Below are 17,575 nucleotides of genomic sequence, written 5' to 3'. Positions count from 1 at the left end.
GCCTCCACAAACGACATGATAGACAAGTGCTTGACAGAGGCAGATTTTTAACCGGAAGTAAATAAATACACGTCACTTGCAAAGAAATTGATCATCGAGAGACGTCGAAAACCGAATATTGAATCATTTTCTTCTAGAAGATTGACGACCAAGCACAAACAATTTAGCAGTAAGTAATATGATTTAAGTCGCTACCTAGAGGCAAAAGCATAGAAAATCATTTGGTACTTCAAGGTAAATTTCGTCAGCGAGTTCACTTTATACAAGCAATAGAAGGGTAATATTAATAGTCTTTATTTCTTTTTCTTCAAAATCATGACAAGCCGTCATTAAGTTAATAAGGATATATCATGCGCTGAAATATGTTCATAGGATTTTTTGTTTGTTTTTAATACAGAATGTGCAACTTACTCCTCATCAAAATCATTTCATTGTGATTGAAGAACTCGTGTATGATATGTATTAATTTGTTACTGTAACAAAGAAGATAGATACCGAATGTTTACATCCATGGTGCCTCAGTTTTGGACCTCTTCACCAAACACTTATAAAATCGATGTCCTATGTGCTGCACATTATGCAGTTTTAGAGTCACAGCTGTCGAGGAGGACTTCATTATATTGGTTTCGAATAAAGATTTTTATTGTGAAACAGGCAATGCGTGAAAAACATAGATATTTGTTTTTATATTGTAGTGATGGGGTGATGATTGGATACAATAAAATATCTAATCGTTTAACCTCATCTGATGCAATGATTGGTGGTAAATTTTTCGTAATTGAATAAAGTTACATACATATACCCAGAGACGTATATATACGTCTCTGATATACCTTAATATTCTCTTGTGTTGAGGCAGAAACAATATTCATATCACATAAAATAAGGATGCAAATAATATTTGTTCTGATGCAATTTCTAGGTAAATGAGATATTTTAGGTTAAAATTACAAAAAAAAAAAAAAAATTATCACTGTATTCACTTTCTATGAATACTGAACACAAAGTCAACTGATTATTTAATCCATTAAATATATTGAATAGTCTATCAGATTTTTACACATTTTTTATTTTAACCAATTACTAATCACTAATTTATTGTCACTTGCTTGTGACAGCTATGAAATTGTAGTAAGTATTTTGGTCTATTAGGATTTAATGCTACTTTCACTTTGATCTGTTAAATGATAAATTGATAACATTTACATAGTCTTTATATTGTTTACACTCAAAATTTTGTCAAAAATGATATGTGTTTGAAACAGTATGTGTATTTGTAAATAACTTGATCTGTGACGAAATATAATTCTGCAAAAGCTATATATATTGGATGCTGAATTGCCAAGTCTTGGAAAAAGAGAAATCTTGTATTGTTAATGGAGATTAATATACAAAGAAAAATAAAAAAAAAAAAACACCTCATCTGCAATATGAAATGCATTTTTTGTTGTCCTGACTCTCTTTTACATACAATACTGGTTCCCAACTTGCATAACTTTATACTTTAGAGGAACAACTGGCTGAGATCAAAGCTTTACATTAGATATTGTGGATTCTTATGTTTGCTGTGCTCCAGAGAGTGATTCCTGTGTATGTTGTGACATCATGATGTTGATTGGTGATATTTTGTTTACCTAAACACAGAGAAAACATGCATAATTCAATAAATAGAAATGGAAATTTTAGGGCATTCTGTTCAGACTTTTAATGTTACTGTCAAAACTTCATTCAATGACATACTTCTAGTGGAATAGGAGATCTGTTTCTCGTTTGATAAACCAAACAATTTTAAGAAGTGGGGAAAGCAACTCTCTTAATTTGTCATATCTCAAGTAATGCTGGTGGTATATATTTTTTTTCTAATTTTGTTTTAATACTACCAGTAAGATAAAAAGGGTGAGAACTTTATGGTTTATATTTGAGTCCTGATTTGAATATTATGGTAGGACTCTGTGCAATGTTTAGTGGCAGAGTCTATCAATGGTTTGAGGAAAGAAGGATTGCATGTGATTTTGTGTGGTCAAATGATGATCAAGTAACAGCATGTTTATGGATCAGTTAAAGAAGTAAAACTTTCTTTTTCTTCCATTGCTACTAGAACTTGGCCAGATATGATTTAGAAGAACAAAATAAGGGTACTTCTGCAATCTTGAAGTGTTGGCCAATTCAGGGTTTTTAACATATCTGAAACACTGTTTGAATCTTTGTCATCTTTGAAAAAGTTTCTAGTGCCTCTTGTAAAGATCATTTATATATTTTTCCAGTGTTTTTGGCGACAGGTCTCAAACGGTGTAAATGTCTTGTGGGCTGTTCTTAGTTTTCATGTTGTTTGTTTTAATGTTTCTGAATATAAATTTCTGGAATTTGATATTGATCCTGTGCAAGTTAAATGAAAAGTATGATATAATGGTGAGGCCTAGATATTTTGTTGCCTTTGTAGGTAAGTTTTTTTCCATGTTATTTATATGAATATATATGTAATGGGATTACATTTGTATGATATAGTAGCAAATTTCCACTTCCATTCATGGGAAAGAATTGTATCTTGAAAGCTATACACTTCCTTGATAAATTGCAGCAAATTATTACATACATGTATTGAAATATGTTCATACTTTGATGTTTATAAGATAAGACTTCGTTTTGATTTCCCCCAAATATCCACAGATATACAACAAACATTTTTCACCTGATATGGCAAACAAGTATTTAAGAAACATGAAAGCACTGATGACAACACAGTAAATATTTTCTGATGACATCACTAAATCACAGAGACTCATGGATTAGCCTTCAGTAATCCAGAAGATTATCAATAATATGACTCACAAATTGCTTAAATGCTTTGAACAGTTTTAGAGTAAAGTTTCAATCCTTTTCTTTAAGTGTTTGACTATCCATTAGTTATTTGTCTTTTCTTTTACAGAAACTTGAATTCCATGTGATTAAAGCTGTTTGGTTGAGACTGAAACACAAAATTATACCTGATTGATCAAAAGTCTTGATATATAGCTGAAAAACAACAAGCAAAATGGCAAACAAATTGGAGTTTTGCCTTTCTCTTCTGATTTGCATCATGAATATCCACTTTGGGATAGGTGAGTACAATGGACTGAAAACTTGAGTTATAAGTGAAAGTATGCAGTAGACTTGTATTATAGATGATAATATACTGTAGACTAGTGTTATACATGAAAATACACTATAGACTGGTGTTATAGGTAAAAATACATTGTAGACTGGTGTTATAGGTTATGATTGCCTATAAGCTGGTGTTATAGGTGATAATATACTATAGGCTGGTGTTATAGATGATAATATACTATAGGCTGGTGTTATAGGTGATAATATACTATAGGCTGGTGTTATAGGTGATAATACACTGTAGACTGGTGTTATAGGTGATGATACACTATAGACTGGTGTTATAGGTGACAATACACTGTAGACTGGTGTTATAGGTGATAATATACTATAGGCTGGTGTTATAGGTGATAATACACTGTAGACAGGTGTTATAGATGATAATACATATTAGACTGTGTACTGATATATCTATATTTATATGTGCATCCATGCTTGCAGAATGTTTGATTGTCATGGTAAAACATGTTCAGTACTCAATGTTGTTTTTTTATTAGCCCACCATCATCAGATGGTGGGGTATTCAAATCGCCCTGCGTTCGTGGTCCGTCCGTCTGTAAACAATTCTTGTTACCGCTATTTCTGGGAAAGTACTGGATGGGTCTTTCTCAAATTTCATATGCAGGTTCCCCTTGGTCCCTAGTTGTGCATTGTACCTTTTTTTTTGGACTGATCTGAAATCAAGATGGCTGACAGACGGTCATCTTGGATTTTGGAAGTAAAAGTTTGTTATCGCTATTTCTTGGAAAGTACTGGATGGATCTTTCTCAAATTTCATATGCAGGTTCCCCTTGGTCCCTAGTTTTGCATTGTACCTTTTTGGACTGATCTGAAATCAAGATGGCTGAAAGGCAGCCATCTTGGATTTTGAGAGTAAAATCTTGTTACCGCTATTTCTGAGGAAGTACTGGATGGATACTTCTGATATTTCATAGGTATTGGTTTCCCTTGGTCCCTAGTTGTGCATTGTACTTTTTTTGGACTGATTTGAAATCAAGTTGGCCCACAGGCAGCCATCTTTGATGTCGACAGTAATACAGCACAAGCATATTTTCTTCGATATTTTATCATATTGATTCAAGACCATGTCCATTATCCACCTGTAACTGACTGCTATCTAATAATACTTTGGGATCTTTTTCAAATGATATTTGCTAATAGGTGCTTAATAAAAATATCTTGTGCCATCATTGAGTACATTCAATGAAGACCAGTTCATGAACATTTACAAAACCTGTAACAAAAAAAAAAAAAAAATAAACAAATCTTCAAGAACTGAAAACAGATCCTCAAATGGTGGGCGCCAAGATCCCTCTGGGATCTCTTGTCTTAATAACCCTTAGATTATTTAATTCAAGCTTTTCTAATGGAATAACTACTTAAATACTATTTCTTTAATATGACTTATTAGATCATAGATAATTACAAAATTGTTACTATTGAAACCCATGGGACTTCTGATTGTCTGATTAAGCTGAAATTAATATATTAGGATTTTAAGGAATGGCAAATACAACAATGCTATTTTCCAAAACATCAGTTATCATCAGCTAAAAGACGTGAACATTACAAATTATGGACAGTTGGGAATATTAGTTTGCCAGTGTTATTACTTCCAGTATCTGTTGCAGGGTCCATAAGTGGTGGAGGAGGAGATCAGGTTTTGCTGACAAATGTACAGTCGTTGACCTTGTACAATGGCCGAATGACAAACTCACGACGAAGTGGTCCAGTGCCTCAGTTGAAATGTGTAGGAGGATCTGCTGGATGTGGTGCCTTTGTTCCTCAGGTAGTCCAGTGTACAAACAAAGGCTCAGATGGCTATGATGTTCAGGTAAGACCTTTCTGCAGTACCTGATTTTTCGCTCACCTGGTTCAAAGTTTGTAGAGTACATGCTTTTAAAATCCTACTCCTCCTGTAGGAACGAATGGATATTGCCTCTTATAGTTTTAGTGTAATACTCTGGACAAAATTTAAGTATGAAAAATAACAAAGGGCAATAACTCCTAAAGTATGTAAGAGAGAGTGATGATTCTGGTGCATTGCAATTCTCCTAGTTGAGATCTATATACCTTTAAGTTTATGTTGATACCTCTTAAAGATTTTGTGTTATGCTATGGGCAAAATTATGACAGACGGACAAATGAATGGACGGACAGACAGACAGACAAAGCGGCGACTATATGCTCTCCCTTCATGGAGCTTAATACAGTGGATTCTGGTCCCCTGTGGAAGGAGGGGTGGGGCCCAGTAGGGAAATGGATCTATATGTCAACCAAATTTGGTCAGAAGTATCCTTGGGTAAAGCGGAATAAAGTTTGTTTGATGATTGGTTCTCAGCTTCCAGGAGCCTCAGTAGTGGATCCCAAAAGGTGAAATTTTCTTTAAAATCCTATTCCTTCAGATTTGAGCTGAAGCATTCTTGGATGAAGGGAAATCTTTTTTGTATAAAGAGTAAGTCTTGGCCCCTTTGTGATGGAAGACAGATGCAATAGAGGAAATTCTTTAAATTTCTACTCCTCATGAAGGAATGAATGATTGGATTTTGCCCAAATTTAGTCCGAAGTGTTTTTTTAGTTAAGGGGAATCAGTTCTGTAAAAATGTGCATCCCAGCCAGGTAGGGCGGCATGAGTGGGACTAATTACAAGGATATTGTTCAAGTTTAGTCTGAAGCAGTTTTTATGAGTTTGGTAGGGTAGAAGTGTAAGAATAAGTAACCTGTAATGAAGTGTGATTACAGTGGGAATGACCAGGTTGGAAAGGTAGAGCTGTGTAATGATAAATAATCTGTTATACAATGTGATTACAGTGGGAGTGTAAGACAGACATGGACAATGCCTACAGGTTTGGGAGAGTAGAAGTGACCTGTGAGGGATATGATTATCCAGAGGATCCCTCTGTACTTCGAGGCTCTTGTGGTGTAAGTACTTGTATCGTTTGTGTCTAAGCCAAGACCATCAGATGCTCTGAGTGTTTAAGTGAATACTGCTAAATATTATCTATTCTGATCATTTCTCTTTGATCGGTTATTTCTGAAGTCAGGTATAAGAAAAAAAAAAACAATAAATAAGAAAAAAACAAAACCTCAAAGTTCTGTTGAATTATTTTACATCTGTGATGTCATATTTTAGCTGGAATACACTATTGATCTGACTGAGGAAGGGCATCAGAGAAAGCATCAGCAACATCATAATTATGGCAGCCATTATAATAGTTACAATGACGACTACCATGACCGATCATCCTATCAGTCTGGGTAAGACACTTTTATCATTATAACACAACAAAAAATTCCAATGGACAAATTCTAATCTGTACATGTTGTAATTACAGTTACGAGTGGGCTAGTGTTAACCTGTACGTGTTGTAATTACAGTTACAGGTGGACTAGTGTTAACCTGTATATGTTGTAATTACAGTTACAGGTGGACTAGTGTTAACCTGTACATGTTGTAATTACAGTTACAGGTGGACTAGTGTTAACCTGTACATGTTGTAATTACAGTAACAGATGGACTAGTGTTAACCTGTACATGTTGTAATTACAGTAACAGATGGACTAGTGTTAACCTGTATATGTTGTAATTACAGTTAATGATGGACTAACTTGTACATATTGTAATTACAGTAACAGATGGACTAGTGTTAACCTGTACATGTTGTAATTACAGTAACAGATGGACTAGTGTTAACCTGTACATGTTGTAATTACAGTTACGAGTGGACTAGTGTTAACCTGTATATGTTGTAATTACAGTTACGAGTGGACTAGTGTTAACCTGTACATGTTGTAATTACAGTAACAGATGGACTAGTGTTAACCTGTACATGTTGTAATTACAGTAACAGATGGACTAGTGTTAACCTGTACATGTTGTAATTACAGTTAGTTAATTACAGTTACAGAGTGACTAGGGTTAACCTGTACATGTTGTAATTACAGTTATGTGTATATGTTGTAATTACTACAGATGGACTAGGGTTAACCTGTACATGTTGTAATTACAGTAACAGATGACTAGTGTTAACCTGTACATGTTGTAATTACAGTTACAGATGGACTAGTGTTAACCTGTACATGTTGTAATTACAGTTACAGAGTGACTAGGGTTAACCTGTACATGTTGTAATTACAGTAACAGATGGACTAGTGTTAACCTGTACATGTTGTAATTACAGTAACAGATGGACTAGTGTTAACCTGTACATGTTGTAATTACAGTTACAGGTGGACTAGTGTTAACCTGTATATGTTGTAATTACAGTTACAGGTGGACTAGTGTTAACCTGTACATGTTGTAATTACAGTTACAGGTGGACTAGTGTTAACCTGTACATGTTGTAATTACAGTAACAGATGGACTAGTGTTAACCTGTACATGTTGTAATTACAGTAACAGATGGACTAGTGTTAACCTGTACATGTTGTAATTACAGTTACGAGTGGACTAGTGTTAACCTGTATATGTTGTAATTACAGTTACGAGTGGACTAGTGTTAACCTGTACATGTTGTAATTACAGTAACAGATGGACTAGTGTTAACCTGTACATGTTGTAATTACAGTAACAGATGGACTAGTGTTAACCTGTACATGTTGTAATTACAGTTACGAGTGGACTAGTGTTAACCTGTACATGTTGTAATTACAGTTACAGAGTGACTAGGGTTAACCTGTACATGTTGTAATTACAGTTATGGATGGACTAACCTGTATATGTTGTAATTACTGTTACAGATGGACTAGGGTTAACCTGTACATGTTGTAATTACAGTAACAGATGGACTAGTGTTAACCTGTACATGTTGTAATTACAGTAACAGATGGACTAGTGTTAACCTGTACATGTTGTAATTACAGTTACAGAGTGACTAGGGTTAACCTGTACATGTTGTAATTACAGTAACAGATGGACTAGTGTTAACCTGTACATGTTGTAATTACAGTAACAGATGGACTAGTGTTAACCTGTACATGTTGTAATTACAGTAACAGATGGACTAGTGTTAACCTGTACATGTTGTAATTACAGTTACGAGTGGACTAGTGTTAACCTGTACATGTTGTAATTACAGTAACAGGTGGACTAGTGTTAACCTGTATATGTTGTAATTACAGTAACAGATGGACTAGTGTTAACCTGTACATGTTGTAATTACAGTAACAGATGGACTAGTGTTAACCTGTACATGTTGTAATTACAGTAACAGATGGACTAGTGTTAACCTGTACATGTTGTAATTACAGTAACAGATGGACTAGTGTTAACCTGTACATGTTGTAATTACATTTACAGAGTGACTAGGGTTAATCTGTACATGTTGTAATTACAGTTACGAGTGGACTAGTGTTAACCTGTATATGTTGTAATTACAGTAACAGATGGACTAGTGTTAACCTGTACATGTTGTAATTACAGTAACAGATGGACTAGTGTTAACCTGTATATGTTGTAATTACAGTTAATGATGGACTAACTTGTACATATTGTAATTACAGTTACAGGTGGACTAATGTTAACCTGTATATGTTGTAATTACAGTAACAGATGGACTAGTGTTAACCTGTATATGTTGTAATTACAGTTAATGATGGACTAACTTGTACATATTGTAATTACAGTTACAGGTGGACTAGTGTTAACCTGTATATGTTGTAATTACAGTAACAGATGGACTAGTGTTAACCTGTATATGTTGTAATTACAGTTAATGATGGACTAACTTGTACATATTGTAATTACAGTTACAGGTGGACTAGTGTTAACCTGTATATGTTGTAATTACAGTAACAGATGGACTAGTGTTAACCTGTACATGTTGTAATTACAGTAACAGATGGACTAGTGTTAACCTGTATATGTTGTAATTACAGTTAATGATGGACTAACTTGTACATATTGTAATTACAGTTACAGGTGGACTAGTGTTAATTTTAGCTCAGGGTATCAATTAAGTACCTATTAAATTTTTTAAAAATCCTCTTCCTTTGTTGTTGTGATTGATATCCTTATCTGATTTTCCCTTGTGCTCAATTACCCATTCATACCATAAGATATCCAGCTGAGGAGTGAAGGAACCCACAACCCACTTAACCAGAACGAACAGCATTGGCTCTATTACATTAATTCTTCTTTCGTAATTTTAGTTACCAGTGGACTAGGGTAAAGCTGTATATATATGTTGTAATTACAGTGATGGATGAACTAACCTGTACATGTTGTAATTACAGTTATGGATGAACTAACCTGTACATGTTGTAATTACAGTTATGGATGGACTAACCTGTATATGTTGTAATTATTGTTACAGATGGACTAGGGTTAACCTGTATATGTTGTAATTACAGTTACGAGTGGACTAGTGTTAACCTGTACATGTTGTAATTACAGTTACAGATGGACTAGTGTTAACCTGTACATGTTGTAATTACAGTTACAGATGGACTAGTGTTAATCTGTATATGTTGTAATTACAGTTACAGTGTGACTAGGGTTAACCTGTACATGTTGTAATTACAGTTACAGTTAGACTAGGGTTAACCTGTACATGTTGTAATTACAGTTATGGATGGACTAACCTGTATATGTTGTAATTACTGTTACAGATGGACTAGTGTTAACCTGTACATGTTGTAATTACAGTTACAGATGGACTAGTGTTAATCTGTATATGTTGTAATTACAGTTACAGTGTGACTAGGGTTAACCTGTACATGTTGAAATTACAGTTACAGTTAGAATAGGGTTAACCTGTACATGTTGTAATTACAGTTACAGGTGGACTAGTGTTAACCTGTATATGTTGTTATTACAGTTACAGGTGGACCAGTGTTAATCTGTATATGTTGTAATTACATTTACAGAGTGACTAGGGTTAATCTGTACATGTTGTAATTACAGTTATGGATGGACTAACCTGTATATGTTGTAATTACTGTTACAGATGGACTAGGGTTAACCTGTACATGTTGTAATTACAGTTACAGTTAGAATAGGGTTAACCTGTATATGTTGTAATTACTGTTACAGATGGACTAGGGTTAACCTGTACATGTTGTAATTACAGTTACAGTTGGACTAGTGTTAATCTGTATATGTTGTAATTACAGTTACAGTTAGAATAGGGTTAACCTGTATATGTTGTAATTACAGTTACAGTTGGACTAGTGTTAATCTGTACATGTTGTAATTACAGTTACAGTTAGAATAGGGTTAACCTGTACATGTTGTAATTACAGTTACAGGTGGACTAGGGTTAACCTGTACATGTTGTAATTACAGTTACAGTTAGACTAGGGTTAACCTGTACATGTTGTAATTACAGTTATGGATGGACTAACCTGTATATGTTGTAATTACTGTTACAGATGGACTAGGGTTAACCTGTACATGTTGAAATTACAGTTACATAGTGACTAGGGTTAACCTGTATATGTTGTAATTAAAGTTACAGAGTGACTAGTGTTAACCTGTATAAGTTATAATCTAGTTATTTGTGGACTAACTGGTATATGTTGTGGCTACAATTATGGATGCATTAGTGTTAACTATGTAGCTGTTGTATTTACAGTTATGGTAAGAAAGCCAGCTCTGTCCTGGGTGACCTCATTCTGCTGTGTGCTATAGGAGGGGTTGTGTACATCATCTATAAGACCTGTATTGTTGGCAGTCAACAGACAGAAAATGGATACCCCAACCAGAGACAGGACAATCAGTGGGGTAGCAGTCAACCTCCACCCCCAGGCTTCAGACAGGATTACATGCCAGGTGGAGGTGAGTTATTAGCAGAATTGCTCTTCTGAATTAATCTCACTGATGATACAACATGTGAAACTGAAAATGTTTTATGAGTAAAAGAATGCTTTGAATTTCTGTTGTATGCATTGTGTATTTATGATTTTACAGACTCCTGCTCTGGTTCATCCTACTACTCTGGGGGCCACACCAACTACACTCGACCTGGTAATATGGGCGGAGGCTTCTGGACAGGTGCTGCCACTGGTGGCCTCCTTGGATACATGTTTGGGAACAGGGGCAACAATTATTACGGCAGCAGGACATATTCACCATACACAGGCTCTTCCTTCTGGGGTCAGTCACGCACCCACCGTCCTTCTGCATTCTCAGGGGGATCCTCTTTCTCTTCATTTGGAGGTGGCGGAAGCTCAGGTACCAGAACAGCCTCTGGGTTTGGTGGCACCAAACGCAGATGAGTTCATCAGTATTTGATTGTCATGAAGATATAGAATGTCTTTGGCATTGTTGGAATGTTTCAGATTTAAAGAACGCCAATTAAGAAACAATCTGAACACAACTACTCAAAAGGGTAGAGAGGAGAAGATTTGTTTTTCTGAAAGTCAATTTTTTTTAACCCTTAAGACATCATTCTCTGTACGGCACCGTTTAACAGATTAAACATATTCTTTTCATCCTGCCGCAAGCCCAGGGACTCATTTTCAAAACCATTGGTTGGGCTTACTACACAAAGTGAAATAGCACTGGTGTATAATTTTACCAATTATTTATATGGATGGGCTTATTACAAGGCATGGGCTTATATATAGCAATATTAGTTAATCAGAGAATGATCCAAGAATGGAATAATTAAGATATAAATGATGGATTTGAAAGTGGAGATTTTTTAAACAGCTGTTCTGTTCTTCAGTTTAAGTAATATGGTGTAATTCATTGCAGATTTAATTTTCATGTTTTTTCCTTGTTGTAATTGTCTTAAAGTCTCTGATTACTTGGAAACATTTAAACTTTAAAATGTTAATGCAAAAATTGGTACCATTGTAGACAAAGAAAAGCATTTTTATCATAATTCATGTTTGTTTATGCATTCATTTTTTTTTAAATACACTGGTTTTGTTTCTGCAACAGAGAAATGTTTTCTAATGTTACTGAGGTACAGAAATGTATCCATGTTACTGAGATACACACAAGTATCCTAATGCTACAGAGATACAAAAAGGTGTCCATATTACTGAAATACAGAAAAGTAACTTAATGTTACTGAGATACAGAAAGGTGTCCATGTGAATGAGATACAGAAAAGTATCTTAATGTTACTGAGATACAGAAAAGTATGCTAATGATACTGAGATACAGAAAAGTGTCCATGTCACTGAGATACAAAGCTAAATTAGCTGTTTTTATCTGTATCATCTGATTTTCACTTATATCGGAGTACACAATATCCAATCAGTTCATACGCATTGGAAAATATATGTTTGTATATGTAAAATTAATCTCATTCCATGATTTTCTATTTCATTTTTTTTTGATTGGTGTGAATCTTGTAAAACCCTGTTATTATATGCAATGTTTGTACTGATTTATCATGGACCCATAACTGTGATATACATGTAGTGAAATCGAGTACTCTTTATGTCATATAGTTTGTTGGATGTTTATGAAATAGGTTTTAGAAAATTTTAGAAACATAAAACACTTTAAAAACCATTTTCAGTATTGTCTTGTATACTGGTAAATATCTTTTTCATATTACATAAAATTTGTAGGGAGGGTTGAATTTGAAACTTCCATATATATCAGTATTTACTTGTAAAATATGTGTTGTATGACTGTCTTTGGAAAATAGCTGATATGTGGAATGGTGCAATGTTCCTGTGAGAATCATATGAACCCCAACAGCCACCAAGATTTTTACTTTGTCCCTGTGATAGTCTTACAAGCCACCAACATTGCTATAAAATTAGTATTGCTTGTTGACAGTCCTGTAAGATCTATTGTGATAGAATAATCATTTCAATCTACCACTGGAATGTTACTGTCATACATCAGCCCTTGATATATGTACAGCAGCTGTCATAGTTTTTCATGAAGATTTCTGGGAAAGCTGTCTGTTGTTGGTCAAGTACAGTGTATAGCTGGGAGTTACAGCAAACAACATATTTAAAGACAGCTGTGTTTTGATAGAGCAAGCAGATTTAAGGCCACAATTGTGGAGACAATAAGTGATATTGTAACATGAGTAGGACCGTTATTCTATAAGTGTCATGGATCAGCCTTGAATGATTGTAGGATCAATGTTGGTCTTTCTTAGGATTCTGAGTGACTTGGATGACCCCTTATTACAGATAGCACAAAATCTAGAAATAGAAAATGTCATTTGCTATAGCTTAACAGACCTACGAAATAGCCTGAACGTAAAATTACCGTAAATGCTAAAAAAAGTTAAAACTTGATAAAAGAGATTTACAGCAGCATTTTCAGTTGCAGAATTTGTCAGTTTTGTACAACCAATACATGAATATTTCATCAATTTTCCAAATTTTATGTCGTAAAACTTATATTTTCAACATAATTATTGAAATTAGGGTACAAAAATCTTGTAGTGGCAATGTTGCAAGCCAAATTACAGATTGACCTTAACACTTGCACAATTTATATATGAAAGACTATTAATAATAATGTTTTCATTTCATTAATGTAATTTTTACAAATAACTTTTTCTGTAATGTACCAAACCAATAAAGTTATCACAATACATACCCAAATGATTTTATAATGTAACCATGTGCAATTAGGAACTGTTGATCTTGACACTACATTTTTGGTATTTGTTTATGCATAATTTCATTGTCATTCTAATCAATATTTTACTTTTAAAAGACTTAATACCAGTTTACTACCTGATAATAAAGTCGAAAGAAAAATACCATCCAGTGAAATTGCCTAAGAATGTGTCTGTGACAAACAGACAATTTTTGTAGAATGGCTGTTTTAAAGAAACATGGTTTAGAGTTTATGGCCTTAACTGACAAAGTGGAGTTAAATACTCACATTCTGTTATCTTACTTATCAATAAATTGTTTTTGGATGATTGCGTGTTTTGTAATGATCAGTCACCTACTCTGAATAGAAAGTTATTATTAGTTATCAGTATTTGGTTTGAACTACAGCAAACAGCAGATATTTGGTTAAGAATACTAGACCATATTTAGTTAAAGTTAAAATTAATCTTTACATATTGATATTGTTTGGAAATACAATGTGTTAAGGTAGAGTGTCCCACCAATTTTCTAATTTATAAAAGTATATATACAGCAATTTAAAGGAGCTCTTCTTTGTGGAAGATGCAACTCTGAGCAGTGGTACACTACACCTTAACATAAAGTTTGATAAACCTTAATGAGAGTACATGTTTGTTAATTTTCTTATTTTTCAAATTTCTGTTGTAGTTATCATAGTAGTGTATTCTGTGTCACAGTGTGCAAACAACATCCTGCACTTGTCATTATTGGTAACACCTTAGAAAGCCTTTTTAAGTCAATAAGTGTTTGAAGGGGGTCATGTGTGCTATTTTACCTGTGATATATATCATAAATGTGTTCTTCTTGAGATACATTAACTAGAACCAGTTGCCCCACTAAATTTGGAATTAAGTAATATAGTGTGTCACAACAGAAAGTGATTTATAGGTCTATATGTTGTGATAGAATATGTACAAACTTAATTGTTAAGGACTGAAAACTCCATGTATGTCACGTAAGCTGTGGCAAGGGGACGACCTGCAAGAATGGCTAAACATGTTGGTTACCAGCAGAAGAAAGAAGAGTAGAATGATCAGAAACTAACGACTATAGGAGTTGCTCCTGTTATTTTCTGTTTTACTTTATTACAGACTGTGAGAATGTCATTGTACTTGTTGTTATTGTTGATATTTTTCTTTCATTTCATAATAAACAATTTCAGCAAAACTTCAGTCTTGCTTTGTTTGTTAAATAAATTTTTGGTTTCTTTCCTTTTTTTCCAAATAATTTTCAAATGCAAGGAAAATATCATAGATTGTCTTGAAATGTATACCATAAAATATTTGTTGTTTTTGTGGCTTTAGACAAAGGAAGAAATTGATCAATTTTATACATAGTTTTTTCTCTTAATACATCATTTTGGGTTTAAAAAATAGAAGTACCTGTAAATATTTTATGTTATGCAGTATTGCAACTAATAAGACTTTAAACTGATTAATTTTAAGCATACTTGTAGTTTTCTCTCTTAATATCACATTTTGGGTTCAAAAAATAAAGATACATTTGAATATGTTTTGAAGTAATATGAAATGTAATGTAATGGCCAATTGCAATAATTTCTTTACGGCTGTAGTAACAAACAACTCGGAGTTGGTACGTTGTGTCATCAAAGATTAACATAGCATCACATATGAAAATTGTTCGATCAGGGACATGTCTTCCTAAACATGGATTATATAACTAGGTCAGTACTAAAATTCTGGTGATAATTTGAAGGGACATGTTGATGCATCTTCATCTATAATTGCTAGGATTCAGCACGCTGTCTTGATGATTTTTTCTGATTTATTCTATATGTGCTTATATCTCATTATAACTAGATCACTTGACAAATAGCAAATAAATATTGTACAGCCAAGACTGACCAAAAAAAGGGAAGTGACCAAAGATTACCATTTATCAGGCTGCACTGCATATTCATGGAATATTGCCATTGAAAACCATCAATAGCAGGCTTTTTAAATGCCATATACTTCATTATCTTTGGTCATCAGAAAACTTTTCATCTTTGAAAAAAGGGTGGTCACCTATTCATTTTGACAGTTGAAGAATTCCAGATGGGCATCTAGATCATCAAGGTTATTAATTAAGGTTTCCTTTGAAGCTAAGTTAACTTAAACACGCATCTTTCATTTGAGACTTTATGGAAAAACAAAATGATCCATTGCCATACAACCTTTTTTTGACACAGAAACTTGCATGATAATTACTATGTACCGTTATTTCTTGATTAAAAGCATTTATTGATACATTCATCAAATTTCATTTGTGGGTTTCAGTAATTTGAGATTATTATATACTTTAGTTATTTTACAACAATTGCGAAACAGGCTATCAGCTCGTATTAATCATTATTGTTGGCCGGGCTGGAAGTGTGCAATGGATCTTACTTTGGGAGGAAACTGGAGTACCTTGGGAAAACCCATGTGGTCGGGCAGGTGACCCCTTACCTTTTCATGTCCATTCTGGGAATCGTTCCCTGGACGACTAGGTGAAAGTGCCTTACCACTGCACCACTCAACCATTAATTTAAGAGAAATATGGAGGAGAAACCAATGCCCACTTGGAGTTTTGACTCGTGTCCAATAGAATGAATAGCTAGGAAACACAATGAGCTTTCAAACAACAGTGCTCAGGTTTACAGGTCACAGTTCGCCTATTTTTCATTAGATATCGCTCATTGCAGAAGGGTGATTAGTATTTATTGCTTCACTTTGTTTTTTAAAAATGGAACTTGACTTTAAAATTTGAAAAAAACTACATTTGATACTATGCAAACAAATTGATAAGGTCTGTGCTTTCAGCTATGACAAGGGTCATTGTTTGAATATAGCTCAATCTGATATAGGCTAAATATGGTATGAGAGTACCATGCTTTTTTCCACCAATACTAATTACCACCTGGACATACATCATTAACTAGCTAATACATAAAGCATAATGATTGGTTGACAGATTATATTCTAATTTAAAATGGTAACTTTAACTTTTTCAGTGGAGAATACTTTTCAGTAATTAAGTATTCAATAAATCAACAGATTATGATATATATCACAATACTAATTTCTGCTGCAGCCTATGCGTTAAGGGAGGTAACTCGTATACTTCTTTTCTGGAATACATTAATTGTATTACAAATATGACGTCGCGGTAAATTTTGTTGGCATGGCCATTGTGATTTTGTTACTAATTGCTAGTTTGGGTAAATAAGTTGATTATTGTAATTTACAAATATCCCGCTTAAAATAATATTTGATTTATATAAACGTTTAATGATCTTTAATAAAATATTTTGTGTAAAGCGTCTGATTGACTTTGATCTAAAGAGAGTTGCAGACTGCAGAAAAGTTTATTATGATTATAAAGAAGTAGTTTGCAACGACGGCAATGTGAAAGACACGCAAAACAAACGTTACTCGTTATCCATTCAGTATGGAAGACACTGGATCGGAAAATGAAGCTAAGGATACGGTGTGTTAACCAACTTTTTTTCTTTATTTCTGCGTTTTCATCCTCATGATCATACAGTACCCTTCACCTTTTCACCACGCACTGATCAGCTGATGATGACTTATTCAAAGGATAAGATAACCAGATAGGTTTGCTTTGTAACTGACTGCATCTTTTTTACTACTTGGCGATTTTGAGAATAAAAAGGTCAGCCCATGCCAAATAAATTCAACAACGTTATCACGCTGGTCAAAGTATATGCGTAATGGTCCTGCAGCCGACAGTGACACAGTGACAGTTACACAGTACTGCTCACAGTCATGAATTTGTTGCCCAAATGTATGATAATTTGAAGAAAAAAACACGTTAAGTTTTTTTGAAAACATTTGCAACAAAAATGACATATTATGACCCATAA

General features: G+C 33.9%; 1 protein-coding gene across 2 annotated transcripts; it reads left to right on the top strand.

The window, feature by feature from the left end:
• Positions 1-78: 78 nt before the first annotated feature.
• On the top strand, positions 79-14,864 carry LOC132561745 (store-operated calcium entry-associated regulatory factor-like). 2 transcript variants are annotated; one of them, XM_060226449.1, is made up of 7 exons: positions 79-169; positions 2,927-3,098; positions 4,776-4,978; positions 5,956-6,066; positions 6,278-6,402; positions 10,719-10,921; positions 11,054-14,864. In XM_060226449.1, the coding sequence occupies exons 2-7, from the start codon at positions 3,032-3,034 to the stop codon at positions 11,359-11,361; spliced, it is 1,017 nt and encodes a 338-aa protein (XP_060082432.1). In that variant the 5' UTR covers positions 79-169; positions 2,927-3,031; the 3' UTR covers positions 11,362-14,864. The 2 variants fall into 2 exon arrangements, with proteins under 2 accessions (XP_060082432.1, XP_060082439.1); XM_060226456.1 differs by lacking the exons at positions 79-169; positions 2,927-3,098 and adding an exon at positions 4,276-4,279 and having other exon boundaries at positions 4,774-4,978.
• Positions 14,865-17,575: the final 2,711 nt, after the last annotated feature.

Source organism: Ylistrum balloti, unplaced genomic scaffold (assembly GCF_031769215.1).
Source record: "Ylistrum balloti isolate Yb309-2 unplaced genomic scaffold, AGI_CSIRO_Ybal_v1 Utg369668, whole genome shotgun sequence".
NCBI classification, from domain to species: Eukaryota; Metazoa; Mollusca; class Bivalvia; order Pectinida; family Pectinidae; genus Ylistrum; species Ylistrum balloti.
This window is presented reverse-complemented; position numbering and strand designations above follow the sequence as displayed.

Bases quoted from the DNA above. Each gene is read 5' to 3' on its own strand.
- LOC132561745 (XM_060226449.1), top strand. From the start codon at position 3,032: ATGGCAAACAAATTGGAGTTTTGCCTTTCTCTTCTGATTTGCATCATG. The intron at 6,067-6,277 runs GTAAGTACTTGT...GTCATATTTTAG, and splicing joins TACTTCGAGGCTCTTGTGGT to CTGGAATACACTATTGATCT. The intron at 6,403-10,718 runs GTAAGACACTTT...TTGTATTTACAG, and splicing joins CGATCATCCTATCAGTCTGG to TTATGGTAAGAAAGCCAGCT.